The 19,055-nt window shown below is 45.1% G+C and overlaps 2 protein-coding genes across 3 annotated transcripts in view; one reads left to right on the plus strand and one right to left on the minus strand.

Moving 5' to 3' along the window:
- Nucleotides 1-4,130, minus strand: part of Pole2 (DNA polymerase epsilon 2, accessory subunit) — a 30,168-nt gene extending 26,038 nt beyond the window's left edge. The window contains exons 1-4 of the mRNA XM_059279764.1: nt 4,033-4,130; nt 2,253-2,353; nt 645-720; nt 2-79 (exon numbers count right to left, since the gene is read on the minus strand). Of these exons, the coding sequence (XP_059135747.1) occupies nt 2-79; nt 645-720; nt 2,253-2,353; nt 4,033-4,100 (323 nt within the window). The 5' untranslated portion in view covers nt 4,101-4,130. The remainder of the gene's footprint in view (nt 1; nt 80-644; nt 721-2,252; nt 2,354-4,032) is intronic.
- A 10,865-nt stretch (nt 4,131-14,995) lies between these two features.
- The window catches only part of Klhdc1 (kelch domain containing 1), a 40,954-nt gene continuing 36,894 nt past the window's right edge, over nt 14,996-19,055 (plus strand). For both annotated transcript variants that reach the window (XM_059279762.1, XM_059279763.1), the window contains exon 1: nt 14,996-15,179. In XM_059279762.1, coding sequence (XP_059135745.1) covers nt 15,084-15,179 — 96 coding nt within the window. In that variant the 5' untranslated portion in view covers nt 14,996-15,083. The remainder of the gene's footprint in view (nt 15,180-19,055) is intronic.

The raw sequence follows: 19,055 nt of genomic DNA on the forward strand, positions 1-19,055 counted from the left end.
CGGAAGAAATTTTTTTCTTTCTGAATTGTACAAAAAATGTGGAATATCAAAAGCTCCAATGATATTGAAAATATGCTCTCTGAAAAACAACCCATAAAACACAGATCCAACTTACTAAAATGCAAGTATTATAGATCAACACTAATAATTCACATTATAAGCTTTTGCACATTTTCTTCGAGCCATGTACCATTTTTTTTAGAGAGCCACAAATAAGAGGATAAAGTTTTTAGCTTGTACATTCTACTTTCAAGAGATACGAAGGTCACAGGTGTGACAGTGCCCCCCCCCCATAACCCATGCACTAGGAAGGCAGAGCCTAGGCTATATAGTGAGACCTGTCTTAAACAAACCACCAAAGAGTAAATTACACTTTTGATGTTCAATTTAATTCATTCACAGCACACAGACTATTAAATAGATCGGGAACACACCATGTCAGTAATAAACAAATACTATACTCTCACTAGAACAAGATAGTAAAGACAAATTATTCAGTAATAAAATTTATAATGTAGGCCATCACTTCAGACGAAACAAATAAGGACAGCTTCTACTGTAGAGCTATTGATCACTAATTGTTTTCCCATGAAAAGAGGCACTGAGTAACCGTCCCACAGGAAAATGTAGCTTTACCCACATACATGGTCTCATCCACCGACTGGCTGCACTCCTGGACTGCTGTTTCCACTACGGATCGTTCGATCATATTTGAAGACACTGAGAAAGGAAGTTCAAAGTCCAGATTTCAAACAGGGATGGAGACTCAGGGAAGGCAGCACCCACCTAGCAGCCCAGCACTTGGGCATTGGAAGCAGGAGGAACAGGAGTTCAAGGCTATTCTGGGCCACATAGAGAATCTGAGGCCAACCTAGGCTACATGAGACCCTGGCTATAGTAGCACACAGCAATAATCAGAGCACTTTTGAGGCACGCGCGCGCACACACACACACACACACACACACACACACACACACACTCAATATACCCATTCTTATTGATGGTAGAGCAACTTTGAATATCAGCCTAAGAACACAGCTAAAACAGTATAGAAAGCAACACAAACTTAGGCCTGATCAGAAAGTGAGTATCCTTGATCACTCTGTTTTCAGGCAAAATACCATATGCCATTAGATATTGATATATGATTAGGAGGTGTGGCTTTGTTGGAGTGGGTACGGCCTTGTTGGAGGAAGTGTGTCACTGTGGGGGCGGGCTTTGAGGTTTCCTATGCTCAGGATACCACCCAGTGAGTCAGTCGACTTCCTGTTGCCTGAAAGACGTAGGACTCTCAGCTATTCCTCCAGCACCACATCTGCCTGCATGCTGCCATTCTCCCCACCATGATGATAATGGACTGAACCTCTAAACTGTAAGAGAGTCCCCTCAATTAAATGTTTTCCTCATAAGAGGTGCCATGGACATGGTATCTCTTCACAGAAGCAACAGAAACCTTAACTAAGACATAGAGTGTGTTTAAAATCCTGCCTTTAGAAGCCAAGAGAGAACAAATTCTCTCCTGTATTAAGTAGAAAGAGATGAGGGGGTAAAATTCCTATCCTGTGGGCAGTAGAAACATTGGAGCATCTCTCCTTTTTCGGCCGGTATCTCTGGTAGCAGATGAAGTATTTGACCCAATAGACCAGGAAAGTTAGGCCTTCTCACTTTTCTTTTTCCCCCAAACATTTACGAGTATCTAACTTAATAAGACACAGTCACAGGTGTGCAGAGAGAAATAAGTGACCATTAAGGATCAGATCAGTGACATGATTCAGTAGATAAAGACAGTTGCCACAGAACTCTGATGACATGAGTTTGGTCCTCAGACCCACATGGTAGAAGGACAGAACCCACTCCAAAGTTGCCCTCTGACCTCCACATACGTACTGTGGCATAGGTGCACACGCACACATGCAAAATGATAATAATAATAATAATAATAATAATAATAATATAATAATAATAATGTAATTCTTTGAAGGACAAGATCAAATTCAAGAGTTAAACATAGAAAAGAGGCTATGGTAATTCCACCTCCCCAAGGGGATTGGAAACTACAAAAGGGCCCTTAAGGAATAAATAGAATATCCTAAGGTCACAATTGAACTAACCCTTTGGGAAAAGATACTATGATGTGTATACCTCAGAACTCTGGAATCTCTTAGTGAATGGAGGCTCACTTTCCATTTTAATCGAAATCTGAGGACACAAAGCTATAGCAATCTAGAAATCATCAACAAATGTTACTTACAGGGCTGCTTTTCAACTGCATCGATGATCTTTTCTAGGGTCTCTTCAAGCTCTAATTCAGTGACAGACTGAAGAGCTTCAGTGAGAAACTTGGTGGCTTCACTAGTGAGAGAAAGAAGAAGCCAAGAATTCCCCAACATTCAGAAACTGCCCATTCATTCCTCCCTTCAAGGGGTTCTCATTTTGCCTATAGTTTCTGAACAAAACTATCCTTCTACCCTGGCTAAAAAACTGGTTTTGTTGTTTTGATTTTGAGTTTTGGGTTCTGTTTTGTTTCTTTGTGTAGCCCTGGCTGTCCTGGAACTTGCTCTGTAGACCAGGCTGGTCTTGAACTCACAGAGGTCCACCTATCTCTGCCTCCTGAGTGCTGGGATTATAGGCATGCGCCACCACTGCCTAATAAAACTGTTTTGTTTGGTGGCAGTGGTCGAAACAAACTGTTACTTAAACCTTATAAAACTCAAACTTTATAAAAAGCCAACAGAACTAAAACCTCAGCTCTCTCTAAAGCCTGAAGTATCAAGGCTTGAAACAGCTAATTCAAAAATAAGCAAACAATTAAAATAACAACAAATCCCTGCAAGCAGATCACGCTAAAATACCTTTAAAAAAAAATCTAAATGAACTGGATACCCCAGACATCTCAGATGAACCCGTGTTGACCAGAGTGTATGAGACCCAAAGCAGAAACCCGAACTCTTAAGTCTCATCTGGATTCCTGGCCCACAGAAAATGTAGGCTAAAACGTGAGTGCAGTTTTAGTCTCTAAACCATAGGGTAATCTGTTACACGGCAATAGATAACTAACACACTATCGTTCCGCAGTAAAGCTCCATGCTGGTTAATTCTCTCATGGTGTTTGAAACTAAAGCATTTGAATGTATGTCTCACTGAATCGTTCAATGAGCTTCCAACAGCTTAATAATAGTTCATTTTCGGTGAAAGGAAAGGAGAGTTAATTGATCAATTACTCCTCTTTTCAAATGTAAGAAATTAATGGAACTAAATCCGTCACTTTCTCCCAGGTTGACCCTTGGACACTACTAGGCAAAACGTAAAGTTAAAAGTTCCATAAAGCTCACGGTTATGAAAACAAAACAAAAAAAATTGCATGACTCAAAAACGTATGGCTAGTGTTGGCATTCTGGCCCGGCCCCTTGGGGACCCGATACACAAGCTTAGCAGGTACTTAAAACGTGTATTGTAAAATGTAAAGATAATGTAATTACGAGAGCTCTTGGAGATGTTCATTCTACAGGACTAAAAATGGCACACTACAGCCAGGAAAGCTGCCTTTTGGGCAAACTGAAAACTAGGAAATCTACCCCAAAAAAACCCCAAAACCAAAAATCTATCCGGTTTTTAGTTCTCCAGGCAATAATGAGAATCCAAAACGGAGACGGGTGGGTGGGAAGCTCACAGTCTGTAACATAAATCGCCACCAGACACGCAGACGGATTTCCCCAGGTCTCACTCCTTTGACGTGTCTCTCTGTAACTTCCCGTAGTAACACTGTAACGATTTGCATCCCGTAGAGACGGGGACCTCCGCGGATCTGAGGACCTTAAACCTGGCATCTTCCCGGGCTCAGGAGGCCCCCGGCGGCGCAGCTCCGCCCAGCCGGGAAGTAACATTTGCACCCCGCGCGAGCGTCGCGGAAACCCGGGGAGGCTCTGCAGCCTCCCATGCGCCAGGCCGACCTCTCCTCTTACAACGGAAATAGTCTAAGGGTCTCTGCACGCCCGGGGCACTGCGGCGGGACAGCTTGTCTCGCGACTCACCCTCTGAGCAGCAAGCCGCGAAGCTTGAAAGCTGACACAGCGCGGCTCCGCAGCCGCTCCGGCGCCATGTTCGCGATTTGGCGCCACCGCCGGGACCCCGCCCCTCCCGGACTAGACACGCCCCTTGCCCCGCCCCCGCCGGCGCGCCCCGCCCCCAGGTTCTTAGACTAGTGAGTTGGGTGTTTGTCTCTCTACACACTGCAAGGGCCCTGGGAATCTCAGATCCTAATCCTGAAGCAGGAAGCCATCGGCGCGCCCGCCATGCCTGGGGAGTGAAGCAAGAGTGATCTAAATGGGAACAAGCTTCCTTTATCCCAAGTCCATTTTGAACACTCAGCTCCGTCACATTCAGCTACCCTCTCTACCTTCCACCTTCTCTGACTCTGTCCAAGCTTCCTGCACCCAGGATCTTCCCTTCCAAGACCATGAGAGGTGCAGGGCAGTCCTGTTTACCAGTTCTACACAAGCCCTGGGAAATATTGAGTCTTCACTGTTTCCCCCAGCAGGTACTCTCTCCACCACCCCCATCCAACCAGCATTTTAGTTGAGGGCCTCTTGACAATGCGCTGTCATTAGCAATTTAAATATATTAATGGATGTGTTTCACACATTAATTAGCAGTGTCCCACTTTTTCCACGACAGACTTTTTTTTTAACAGATGGATAAACAAACCAAAGGTTATAAATGGCTGGCTTGAGGTGAACTGTCCAACAAGTAGACTCAGTTAGGCCATATTTTAAAATGTTTGTTCTTGCTGAGTGTGGTGGCACATGCCTTTATCCCAGGACTCAGATGGCAGAGGCAGGCAAATTTCTGTGAGTTCTGGGGCAACTTGTTCTATCTACATAGTGAGTTCCAGGCCAGTCAATGATAAACATTGAGACCTTATATAAAAATAAATAAATAATAAAATGCTTGCCCCGGCGAAATGAATAAACCATGGAATGCTTATAAGTGAGCATGTAACTTTATGGGACACAAGGACGTGCTGGGCATGATGTCACAGGTCAGTAATTCTAGCACTAAGAAGGAAATGTAAGGATCAGGAGTTAAAGGCCAGCTCCAATGTCATAGAAGCCTAGGTAGGATACATGAGACTTTGTGGGAGGACGGAGGCAAATAAGCAAAAACATGAAAATGATTTCTAAGGAGGTGTATGCATGCAATTATCTCTGGGACATTTAGTTAAGTTTTTTTTTTTTTTAAGGGGGCTGGAGAGATTATTCAGCAGTTAAGAGCACGGGCTGTTCTTCCAGAGGTCCTGAGTTCAATTCCCAGCAACCACATGGTGGCTCACAACCATCTGGTGTCCTCTTCTGGTGTGCAGGCATACATGCAGACAGAGCGCTGTATACATAATAAATAAATAAATCTTTTTTTTTTTTTTTTTTGGTTTTTTAGAGACAGGGTTTCTCTGTGTAGCTTTGCGCCTTTCCTGGATCTCGCTCTGTAGACCAGGCTGGCCTCGAACTCACAAAGATCCGCCTGCCTCTGCCTCCCAAGTGCTGGGATTAAAGGCGTGCACCACCATCGCCCCTTTTTTTAAAAAATCTTTTTTAAAAGCATATGTATATTTGCTTGATTTTTACATTTTAAAACTTTTAGCCAGGGGGTGGTGCATGCCTTTAATGCCAGGGAGGCAGAGGCAGGCAGATCTCTGTGAGTTGAAGGCTAGCCTGGACTACAGAGCCAAGGCTACACAGATTAAACCCTCTCTTGAAAAACAAAAGAACCAAAACAAAACAACAACAAAAACTTGAAAAGTTAAACTAGACAAAAAGTGAGAGATCCCAGCTGTGGTGCTTTGAATGAGAACTATCCCCCATGGGCTCAGGCATGGGAACGCTTGGTTCCCAGTTGGTGGCGCTGTTTGTTTGGGGAGGGTTAGGTGGTGCGGCCTTGCTGAAGGAGGTGTGTCCCGAGGCTTTGATACTATGTAGCTTCGCCCTACTTCCGGTTCTCTTTCTCTGGGTGCTTGCCTTTGGAGCTCCCAGCTTCCTGTTTCTGCTGTTGTTGCCATGCCTCGGTGGGTAAAAGTGGTTGCTTTGCAAGCCTGAGGACCTGGGTTCTAATCCGCAGAGCCTACATAAATCCAGGTGTGGTGGCGAGAGTCTGTAATCCCAGCATTTCTGCAGCCAAGTAGGAGATGAAGACAGGAGGATCTCCAGAAGCTCATGGGCCAGCCACAGTGAACAACTAAGAGACCCTGTCTGAAACGGGGTTGAAAGACAAGGACAGACACTCCAGTTTGTCTTCTGACTTCAACATGCATGCTGTGGTGGCACACACGTGGATGCATACATGGATACATCACACACACACACACACACACACACACACACACCTGAAAAATTAAAAGAATTAAACTTGTCCTGGGGTGGCAATTACACCCCACCTCTCCCAGAACTATGCTATATACATTTCTCCACTGCAAGAGAACATTCTGGGGGTGGAATGTATTACTGGGACACACCCTGCATGCCAGCATTGGAGTTTTACCGAGAGTACAAACTGTAAAGGCAGTCATAGTGGTTGATTAAGACAGGAACCTGTGAAGTTGCCTGTCTTGATGAGGTCTATGACTATCAAACAGTACAGACTGCCCGGGAGCTGTAATGAAATCACAAAATCCTTTATGAAGTTAGACAGGGTAGAGAGAACGTGCCCTGTCGACGGCCAGAGGGAGGCTGTGAAACGGCAAGACGGCTCCTGAGAAGTGAGTGGCTTACAGAGAGTTGGACACAGCAGTGGCCATTGTACCCCATGTCACTCCTTTGACAGAGCAGTTCATATAAGTGACGGGATCTCTCTAAATCATATTTGACCTTGCTAAATGCCTTTTCAGTGGTCCTTTAGCATGTGGATGCCAAGACCAACTCACACTCACTGTTAGGAAGGACATTACACCTTCAGAGACCTCCACCAAGGTTACTGCCACAGGTTCTACCCCAGGAACAGTAAAGACAGGTTACCAAAGTATAGAGATATAGGATGGTGACCCAGGACCTTGCTTTGTTGTTTGGCCTATTTTCACTAAAAGGGGTTCATTATGTAGATGAAGTGATGCAAAACTGAGTATTTTTCAGATTTAGAAAAGCATCCGAGGGCTGGGGAGATGGCTCAGTTGATAAAGTGCCTGCCACATGAACATGAGGACCTGAGTTCAGATCTCTAGCACCCACATAAAACTCGGGTATGGGGCCAGGCTGTGGTGGCGCACGCCTTTAATCCCAGTACTGGGGAGGCAGAGGCAGGTGGATCTCTGAGTTTGAGGCCAGCCTGGTCTACAGAGCAAGTTCCAGGACAGCCAGGGCTACACAGAGAAATCCTGTCTTGAGTGAAAAAAAAAAAAAAAAAAAAAAAAAGGTAGACATAGAGGCCTGCATGTAGTTTTAACACTGGGAGTGGGGCAGAGACAGATGGATCCCCAGAACTTACTGGCCACCCAGTCTAGCCAATTGATGAGCTCTGGGTTCAGTGAGAGGCTGTGTCTCAAAAAACAGGGGGCAGGGCAGTAAAGGAAGACACTCAACATCAACCTACACACACACACACACACACACACACACACACACACACGCATATCGCATATTTGCCTACACACTATATACATACAAAAATTTAAAAAGTATTGCAAAGAAAGGCATCTGAAAGACCAGGTGTACCTAAAGAATCAGGATGAGGGTTGGTGGTGCACGCCTTTAATTCCAGCAGAGGCAGGTGGATTTCTGTGAGTTTGAGGCCAGCCTGGTTTATATAACAGGTTTCAGGACAGCTAGAGCTACATAACAGAGAGACCCTGTTTAAAAAACCAATTAAAAAAGAGGACAGGAGACCATTCCACATTATGTGCACTGGGCAAGTACAGTTATAAAATTCTTAGGAGGATTATGGCCTGGTAAAAAACATATGACCCCAGACAAAGTTATTAAGAAAATCATAAATAGTCAGAACTTGTGAATGTAAAACAGATGCAGGTATTTGCAGAGCTCTGAGGCCATTGATATATATTATTTTTCTTTTTGGTTATTCAAGACAGAGTTTCTCTGTGTAGCCCTGACTGTCCTGGAACTTGCTCTATAGACCAGGCTGGCCTCGAAATTAGAGATCCACTTGGCTCTGCCTCCTTAGTGTTGGAATTAAAAGCGTGTGCCACCACTGCCCGGTCCACTGATTTACTTTCATACCCCACTTCACCCATTACCCATCCTTTTAATAACATGATAAAAAGGGGGAGGGGTGCCCTGTGGGCTCAAGAAAGGCTCAAGAAGCTTTGATTAGGCTAAAATCCTTGTAAAACAAGCTAAATAGGCATGTGTCCCATTATATCAGTGTCCCTTCATGTTAGAAGTTGCCAGGATCTCAGAGGGTGATAGCTGGAAGTTATAGCAAAACCAACCTGATTAGTAAACAAACAGTTTCAATGGGATTTTGGTCCTGATCATGGGAAGAGGAAAAAGCTGGAATATATTCCTGGGATAGAATTGGGAGTTGTTTTTTCTTTTTTTCTCTTTTTTTTTGGGGGGGGGGGGTTTCTCTGTGTAGCTTTGCGCCTCTCCTGGAACTCATTTGGTAGCCCAGGCTGGCCTTGAACTCACAAAGATCCGCCTGGCTCTGCCTCCCGAGTGCTGGGATTAAAGGCATGTGCCACCACCGCCCGGCCGGGAGTTGTTTTTAAAAGCATTGCAACAGGACAACTCCATCACAGGTACCTCAGTAATACTAAGGACAGATTGCCAAAGCTCAGGTTGGGTTGAAGGCCTTCGAGGCCTCTTTTCTGGGGTGGCGCAGAATCAGACTTTCAAAAGTGGTATGCTCAGTCACAACCATGAGCTGTGGTGTCTGCCGGCCCCACCATGAATGCCACGAGGCTAGGCTGGGGCCAGTGTCCTTTCAAGCCAGTGGACCTCCACCAGTAACTGAACCAACAGCCAAGCCAGGAAGGGACCCTCCTTATCCCTGTTAATGCCTGGCATATGAATGACATGGCGAGGGCACCAGACAAGAATGGGTGGCTGTAGCAATACCAATAAAAATGGCTATCATACATCAGCCAGTGACTAAGAGTAATATTGTGTCTTTGTCACTGTTCTGTTGCTGAGAAGAGACACCATGACCAAGGCAACTCCTAAAAAAGGAAGCATTTAATTGGGGGCTTGCTTACAGTTTTAGAGTCCATGTTCATCGTGGCAGGAAGCAGACAGGCATGGCTCTGGGGAAGAAGCTGAGAGCTTTACATCCTGATCTGCAGGCAGGAGGCAGAGAGAGTGACACTGGTGTGGGCTTTTGAAACCTCAAAGCCAGCTCCCAGTCACACACCTCCAACAAGGCCACGCCTCCTGATCCTTTCCAAACAGTTCAACTGGGGACTAGGAATTCAAATATATGAGCCCATGGGGGCCATTACCATTCAAACCAACACATAATGGACAGTATAATAGCTCATGAAACTTAGCCTTAGATAATCTATACTGGCATATTCAGAGATATATTCAGATGGAAAAGAGAAAATTGGCAAGTTCTAGGTTGACTACCTTGGGGGACAATAGATATGGGAGAAAATATATTGCAGATATCAGTATCCTGGCGCTTTCTGTTTAGTAACCCATAGTTCATTGAGTCTTCACAGAAATCAAAAAGCATATGCCCTTATTAGAATATGGGTCATCTGCTTTCAAGTGTCCTTTGGAGCCTGCCTGTTGTAGAATATTATTTTAAGGTGTGTTACTTTTGTTTATGTTGCATTTGTTTAACTCTGTGAAGCTGTGTTACTTTGTCTGCCTAAAACACCTGATGGTCTAATAAAGAACTGAACAGCCAATAGTGAGAAAGAAGAAAGGATAGGTGGGGCTGGCAGGCAGAGAGAATATATAGAAGGAAAAATCTGGGAGGAAGAAGGAGTAGCCTGAGAAGGAGGAGAACTCCAGGAGCCAGTCACCCAGCTATACAGCCAGACACGGAATAAGAAGGAAAGAAAAGCTATACAGGAATTGAGAAAGATAAAAGCCCAGAGGCAAAAGATAAATGGGATCATTTAAGTTAAGGAAAGCTGGCTAGAAACAAGCCAAGCCAAAGGCCAGGCATTTATAATTAAGAATAAGCCTCCATGTGCAATTTATTTGGGAGCTGGGTGGAGGGGGCCCCAAAAGAACAAAAACAAACAACAATACCTGCCCACTAGGTTCCTATAAAGTTTGACCACAGAGAAACCAACATAGACCAAGGCATTCCCATGAAATGTTCCAGTATGCTGCAAAGTGTCCAAACATGTGAGGCCTATTCTCAACTATGTTCATGGCATATGAATGTTATGATGAGGCAAATAGATAAATCTACCCATCCTGTATGGGGTTGGCAAGTAAACCACGTAGGACTTATGCCTGTCAGGGATGTGCTAATATGCCCTTACCTGTGTGGACGGCCACAGACCTCTTGCAAGTGTTTCCATGCAAATAAGCATCAGGCAAGGCTATGGTTAAGGGCTTCATCCAGCTCAACATTGTGTATAGACACTCCAGAGAATTGACGGTGACGGGGGCACTCCTTTCTCAAATACTGGTGTGCAGAACTGGACTAGAGACAACCATCTCCAGTGGTACTTCCACCTACCTTACAACCCTACAGGGGCTGGGTTACTAAAACCTTTGAATGGAGATACCCTGCAAGTGTAGGGCACTCCCACAAGCCATGGGATATTAAACAAGCAAACAAAAATACCAGAGACAGAAATATAAGGCAGGTGGAGCCCATTTAGTCTGAGGATTTGTAGAGACAGGATGTCCTATTCAGTCTGAGATTTTGTAGAGCTAAGAAGTCTCTAGTGGTTGGCTGCTCTGCTTCTCTGATCTATCAGCTTTCACCCTAATATCTGACTCTGGGTTTTTATTGTTAAGACTAATTAGATTCTCGCATCGAAAGGTGACTTCAGCTGAGGAGTTCAATGATGGATGACCCATTCTGTAGACAGTATCTTTCCCCAGTAATTGCTGTCATTGCCCATTGGGCCCATGAACAAAGGGGCCATGGTAGCAGAGATGGGGTTATGCATGGGCTCAACAACATGGACTTCCACTCATGGCTACAGCTGCTGCTGGGGGCCAGATCTGCCAACAGCGGAGACCAACACTGAGCCTTAGATATGGCACCATTCATCAGGGTGACCAGTCAACAATTTGGTGGCAGGTTGACTACGTTGGACCACTTTCTCCATGGAAAGGACAACTCTTTGTCCTTCCTGGAGTAGATACTTATTCTGGTTGTGGATTTGCCTTTCCTGTACAGAATGCTTCTGCCAAAACCACCACCCACAGACTTACAGAATGCCTGATTCACTGACATGGTATTCCACACATTATTGCTTCTAACCAAGGAACTCACCTCACAGCCTTAGAAGTATAACACTGGGCCCACACTCATGGGATCCACTGGTCTTACCATGTTCCTCACCATCCTGGAGCAGCTGGCCTGATAGAAAGACGGAATAGTCTTTTGAAGACACAGTTACAGAACCAACAGGGAGGCAGCAGCATGGAGGGCTGGGGCAGGGTTCTCCAGAAGGAAGTATATGCTTTGAATCAGTGTCCAATATGTGGTACAGTTTCTCCCATAGCCAGGATCCATGGGTGCAGGAATCAGGGTGTGGAAAGGGGAACAGTTCCCCTCACTGTCACTCCTAGTGACCCACTAGGAAAGTTTTTGCTTCCTGTTCCCGCTACCCTAGGTTCTGCTGGCCTAGAAGTTTTGGTTCCAGAGGAGAGAGCACTCCTGCCAGGAGCCGTAACAAACCTTCCATTGAACTAGAAGCTCAGACATCCCCCTGGTCATTTTGGACTTCTGATGCCTTTAAACCAACAGGCTAGGAAAAGAATAACAGTGTCAGGAGGGGTGATTGATCCAGATTACCATGGGGAAATTGGATTGCATCTCCAGAATGGAGGTAAGAAAGATGATGTCTGGAGTGCAGGAAATCCTTTAGGGTGTCTCTTGTTGCTATGGTGCCCTTGATTAAAGTTAATGGAAAACTACCACAGCCTAATCCAGGCAGTATGACAAAGGGCACAGACCTGTCAGGAATGAAGGTATGGGTCACTCCTCCAGGAAAAGAGCCAAGGCCTGCTGAGGTGCTTGCCAAGAGTGGAGGAAATACAGAATAGGTAGTAGAGGAAGACAGTTATAAGTACCAGCTAAGGCTGTGACCTGTTACAGAAACAAAGATTATACTTAACATGAATGTTTCTGTAGTATTTTGGTAACAATGCATTTGCACAGATATTTATGTTTTCTTTCTTCAATTTCCTTATCATGTGATGTAACATCAGTTAAGAGAATATCAATGGTTATGGTATTTAAGCTTGAGATACTAAAAGAATGTCTCTCAAGGGACATTGCCACCTACTCAAAATTTATAATGCATTTTCGGTTGTCTAAGGGATAGCTATATATGTTAGGTATAATTATCACCTGGTTAAATAGACAATGTGTTTGTGATTGTATGTGAGATAGTTATATTATGTTTAGCATTATGACCTGGTTATTGTTTTCATGGTTAATTCTAAATTAATCATGACATAAGGAGATATGATTGTGTATCAGGTTGGCAAGGGGTGGATTGTGATGGCTATTCTTGGTTGTCTACTGGACTATATCTGGAATTAACTAAAATCCAAAAATAGAGGGCATGTCTGTGAGGAATTTTTGCTTAATTTGAAGTTGGTAGATCCACTTTTTTTTTTTTCCAATACAAGGTTTCTCTGTGTAGCCCTGGCTGTCCCAGAACTCACTCTGTAGACCAGACTGGCCTTGTACTCAGATCTGCCTGCCTCTGCCTCCCGAGTGCTGGGATTAAAGGCATGTGCCACCACTGCCCGGCTTGGTAGATCCACTTCTAATAAGGATTTTGAGTCAGGAAGACATTCATCTTTAATCTGAGAAGTCACACCTTTAATCTGGGCTGCATCTTCTGCTGGAGGACATGGAAGAAGGAAGCTTTTGCCTTTCTGCCTGCTTGCCCTTTCCTTGCTAGCAAATCTATTCCTTTACTGGCATCAGAGCCTTCTTCTTCAGAATTCCAGCATATAATAAGGACCAGCTGAAACACCCAGCCTTGTGGACTGAGTACCTAGTGGCTTCTTGGACTTAAGAGTTCACAGCCAGCCATTGTTGGATTAGCCGGTCTACAGCCCCAAGCCATTTTAATAAATCCCCTTTCTACATAGAGATTCATTCTATAATTTCTGTTACTCTAGAGAGCCCGAATACAGATGGCAATTCTCTGCTGCCAAAGATACCACATACCACATGCCTTGGTGGAAGGACATGGGGAAATCAATATGGGGCTGAACTGGCCCTTCCTCCTCCTGGCTAGCTTTCATAGTTCTGGCATGCACTATGGAAGCTGCTTAGGGGAAAATTGTAACCAATGGTCCCACTTGGCTGGGGATGCTGAAGGTTGCAGTATCAACATGTCAGGCCTGATGTGCCCACTGATGAAACTATTATAGGTACGACCAACGTATAGATACAATTATTTTCTGATTGGATTCATGGACCATTCCACAAGAGGGAATTGGTGCCTGGTTCTGTAAACCTGAACAAAAGCCCATGGCGGGGGAGACCTTAGGCTTTATGAAAAGCTGCTGCTGTTCTTTGGCTAAATGATGTGTGTCTGTCTAACTGCCTTCTGAATATTTGTGTTTAAGCCCCTCCATTAGTGCAGCAGTCATCTTTGGTCAGTGATGTTTCTCTTTTTATAACAAGCAACAGTTACTGCAGAGACTCAACTGGTCGAAGTGCTTTTGAATGCCCAGCCCGAATTGAACATCTATACATCCTATCCAAACCTCAGGGGACATCCTGGAAAAGGAGGTGGAAAGATGATGGTACGAGGTGGAATGTTGTAGAAAGCTATCAGCATTGTGATTATGCCGTGGGGGAGGGGCTCCCCGCCATCCGTGGATTTATAGACAGTTAACAGTTGCAAGGGAAGAGTTCCCAAGCTCCCGCCCCCCACCTTTTGTAGGCAGTTAACAGTTGCTAGGCAGAGACAATTGATTCAGCGGTATAGCACATGCTCTTGTAACTGTAATTAAACCCACTGGTTCATCAACCGGAACTTGAACGGAATTGTTTCTTTTGACCTGTTGAATAGAGGTTTGTTCCTCTCCCAGAAAAAGTTTATACAAGTAGCAAGACACAGAGCTGGGTAGACAATAACGCTTTCTGCTGGGTTAAAGAGAATTGTGCCTGTGTACGTACACACACGTTATCACGAAGAAACACTAGAAACTATCACTCAGTGCCTCAGGCACCAACGCCTTCTACTGTGATTAGCACGTAAATAAGTACACGTGAAGGAAAAAGAAAAACATAAGCACCCACACGCTACAAAAACAAAAGCAAAAACCTCAGATATGACTTCCGGCCTAAAAAAAAAAAATAGTCGGACGTGGCGGTGCATGCACTCTGGAGGCTGAGGCAGGAGGATTGGCCGAGCACTGACTGAAGGACAAAAAAGCCCGGAGGATGCCTATGTCAATCAACTGGCCCAGGTGAGGTTCATAAACCCAGTACGTGGCACAGGTGCAGGAAAATGAGAACACTCCTTCATGGAACTGGAGAGATGGCCTCAGAGGACCCAGGTGTGATTCCCGGCACCCACATGGAGGTTCCCAACTGCCCAGAACTCCAGTTCCTCGATGTACATGGTACAACGACATACATTCAAGCCGAATACTCACAAGCATAAAATAATTTAAAATAAATAAATAAATAAAATGAGCATCGCGAGAAGGAAGTGAAGGAAACGGTTCCAGAGGAATAAAGACCTAACAAGTGCAGACAGTGGCTGCAGAGAAGCTTCAGGGAGAGGAGCGGAGTGAGTCAGGGGAGCGCACGCACGCGTTCCGGGGAGCACCCGGGGTCCCCCGACCCGGGCGGCGGCCGCGCAGACGCGCAGGTTCCTGGGTTCCGCCTCCGCCAATCTGGACCCTCCTCGCGTTGCGTTCGTGCGTGCGAGCCGGCGCCGCCGAGCTGGCCGGGCCGCGGAGGGCGGATGGCGGACTCGCAGGCGTTCTGCGTGGCCGAGGAGCGCAGCGGCCACTGCGCCGTGGTGGACGGACACTTCCTCTACGTGTGGGGGGGCTACGTGGTAAGGGGAAGGGGCGGGCGCGCCGGGGCGGCGCGGGAGCGGCGGCTGGGGGATGACGGCCGGCGACGCGGCACCCACCCCCCCACCCCAGCAGGCTTCCAGGCGGCTCGCCTGCGCAGCGCACCCCACTCGCCGCGGGCCGTCCGTGGTCGCTCCGGCTCCCAAAGCCACCCACCCGGGGTCCCAGGGTGCGTGGCTCCTCCCGCCTCCGTGGCGCAGGACTGGAGAGGACCCCCAGGACGCCGTGCCGGGTTATTCTGTCCATCTATTGCCACGGTGCGACTCAAAATACCCAAGTCACCAAGCAGTTAACCGTATCAGCTATTTTTAGTGGCATTTCTTTGCTAATTAAGTACTTCTGGAGTCTCAGAATAGATCCGTGTTCGCAACACTACACCACGGAGTTTTGTGGTTGAAAATTCGTATTACCATGGCGGTTGGAATGTGCGTTTTGTTTTGTTTCTATGATTGTAGGATGAGAGCAGGGATTATCGAGTTGGAAAAGTGATTCAGATATACACGCCAACCCCGTTCGTTTACAGATTAGAAAATAAGCCCTGCGGAAGCCCTACTGCAAATAGAAGATACATCTTCTGACTTATCTATACCTTTATATCACAGACCTGTAACACGAGTGAATGACATCGAAATAAAGTGCATACTGTGTGTGTTAAGAATTCTCAGGTCCAAGTGGGTTTTTGTTGTTGTTTTGTGTGTTTATTCCTAATTTAGTTCAGTACCAGAAAAAAAAAATCAGAAATTGTTTTTGAGTGCCCACTATATATGGCATTTCCCTAGGGACTCTCAGTCTTAATCAATAGGATGATCTACGATCTAATCTGTAAGGTGACCCTGTATAGCAGACAGGTCTCTATTTTAATATTTATTTTACGTTCATGAGTGTTTTACCTGTATGTATGTCTGTGTATCTTGTGTATGCTTGCTGCCCACGTAGGTCAGAGGAGGGTGCTGGAGCCTGGAACTGGCAAGACACTGTTGTGAGCCACCATGTGGGTGCTGGGAATCCAGGTTCTCTGGGAGAGCAGCCAGTGCTCTTAGCCACTGAGCCAACTCTTCTGCCCCAAGTCTCCATTTTCTAAAGAAAGGCATTGACCCCTTGATGGTCATGTGACACCAGGGGCTGCTTTCTGGAGCTTTGTTTTATTAATTAATTTAACTAATTGAGACAGGATCTCACACTGCAGCTCACGCAGGCTGGCCTGGAATTTCTTGTGTAGCCCAGGTTGGCCACAGAGTCAGGGCTAGCTTCCTGTTTTTGTCTCCCAAGTGTTCAAATGTACAGGCATGAGTGACCACAGGTAGCTCTCCCATTTGTTTTTAGCTTTTTTTTCTTTTTCTCTATTCTCTCATCCTTCCTTCCTTCCCTCGTTCCTTCCTTCCTTCCTTCCTTTCTTTCTTTCTTTCTTTCTTTCTTTCTTTCTTTCTTTCTTTCTTTCTATAAATTTGTCTGGTTTTTGTTTGTTTTGTTTTGAAACAGGTCTCTAGTACCACAGGTTGGCCTTGAACTCCTGATCCTTCAGCTTCCACCTCCTGAGTGTTGGAATTACTAGTGGTCCTCTCCTGGCCTGGTTTCTTTGAATTTGTTTTTTGGGAAAAACTAGTTTATACATAATACACAATAATGGCTGTGTGCACATAATACATACATATATATATATGATGGCAGTGTACACATAAAGGCTTTTTTAATGTTTTTAAGTTCTACCACTTGGAGATATAGACTTACTAAACTTTATCTGCTGAGTTTCTATTGGGTTGTGTTGATAATGGTATAAGTTTAAATGGAAAAAAATTAAAATAATAATCTTGCCAGCCAGGTTGTGTAGCAGCATTCCTGTAATGCCTGAACTTGGGAGGCATAGAGGGAGAAGCAGTTGGGGGGCCTTCTCTGTTACATTGTGAGTTCAGGGGTAGCCTGGACTACATGAGACCTTGTCTCAAAAATAATAGTCATCTTCTAATATCGCATCTTTGTATGAATTCACTTTAACTCCATAAGTGAAATAGATCAGTGCAGAATTCTTTGAGGCCATAAAGGAAGGGTCTGATTGTTCTAAATCTTATTTTGCTCTTGAAAATTGTAATCGGTAGGAGTCCAGTTCTCCAGCAGGCAGCTAAAGAATGTTCCAAAGAGCAAAGGCACTACAGACGTAACCCTGAAAGAAACAACACAGGTTTAAACCCTGAGTCTATTACTTTTTAAATCCCAGGTATCATCAGCAGTCTAATAACATCCCAGGTATAAGTAGAAGGGAGGGCGGAGTAGGAGGCAAAAGAGACAGCATGCCTTCTCTCCAGAAAACACGGGATCCTTCCAACAGCTCTTTTGAGCAGGAGATGGCTGAAAGGTCCTGGAAGCTCGAGGGATTCAGCTGACAGGTCCTGGAAGCTGGAGGGATTCCAGCAGTCGGAGGTTAAGAATATGGTTGGTGTTATCTGTTTTATATTCTAACCAGTTTTCCTCATCAATGCAAACAGTGCATGTGTGGAAGTTGACAGATGTGTGTCCTGAAAACTCCGATACCTGTCTGAAGTACTTCGGGCTTGAACCAGTTTTAAAGAGCAATGTATCTTTGTCTCAAGAGGCCACCATAGTTCATGCTAGAATATTCTTTTGTTCTATGTTCCTCTATGTCTTTTCTAGTTTATTGACATCCATACAGGTTGCCAGTGCAGCTGGCTGGACCATGAAATGTGAGCCATTTCCCAGATTTCAAAGGAAGAGTCACTGTATGTCCGTAGATGGTGTATATTCCTCTCGGGACCTCATTCAGACAGTTCTGTTTCTCCAACAGGACTGAAAAGGATGAGTTTTTCTCTGAACTAAAAGAAAATTTAATCTATGAATATGAAAATCTAGCCTGCTGTGTATGGAAGATCAGTTTATGAAGTGTTTGAAAAGAGTGAAGGGAAGAGAGAGGGGGCTTTGGTACCAGACACTAAAGGACCTCACGGCTCTGAGGTCATCAGTAGGTCCATCTCCTGATGGTGCCACAGGCTGGGAGAGAGATGGCAGAAACAGCCAGGCTATGAGACTATTTTTGTTTGTAAAAGTAGCATTTTGAATCTGGACAACCAGTTATACAATAAATGCTTCTTCTAAGATAACCGGAGGAAATTGGTGTCAGAGCCTTAGGACCAGTAATTAACCATAGGAAAATTGAACTTCACCGTGGGCAAGACAGGACTATTTTAAAGTCTTGGGCTGAGAAAAGAAAAATCTGAATTAGAAAAATGTATAAAGAAAAAAAAATGGCAGATCAATTTAAAAAAAAAAAAAGACTTTTAAAAAAGCACTACAAAGTGAGAAACCCAGTGGCAGATGAGGAAATACTTGTAATGTGTGTGATAGACTGAAGACCTACAAAAGCCAACAGCAGCTGATAAGCAAGCTTCAAAGAAGTGGAGGGGCCCAGGAGGTGAGTCCTTGCCTCTGTCCATGAAGCCCTGGGTTGGATTGAAACACTGGCCTGTGGTGCACACTAGTAACCCAGCACTGAAGAGATAGAGATAGAAGGAGCCGATGTTCAGGGCATCCTTGGCTATATGGGGAGCTAAAAGCCAGTCTGGGCCAGAGATTCTGTCAAAGAAAAAAAAATTAAAAAATAGGAGTAAAACATAAAACTGAGCACTGACCTGTAGAGCCTGACGCTGGCACCACAGTCTCAGAAGATGCCGGCATAAGAGGCAGTGGTACAAACTGCATCTCCGTGTTTGTCGGTCTGCAGGCTTTACTGTGCTGTGACCTCAGAGCTTGTTCTCTGCAAGACCAGATGCTGGGCCTTCAGTCTCCCTGGTGACCCGTGAACTACTTAATAGTCATTTCTTAAATGTTTATGAGGTGTGTGTTTGTTT

The sequence above is a fragment of the Peromyscus eremicus genome, chromosome 14 (genome assembly GCF_949786415.1).
Source record: "Peromyscus eremicus chromosome 14, PerEre_H2_v1, whole genome shotgun sequence".
In the NCBI taxonomy this organism is placed as follows: domain Eukaryota; kingdom Metazoa; phylum Chordata; class Mammalia; order Rodentia; family Cricetidae; genus Peromyscus; species Peromyscus eremicus.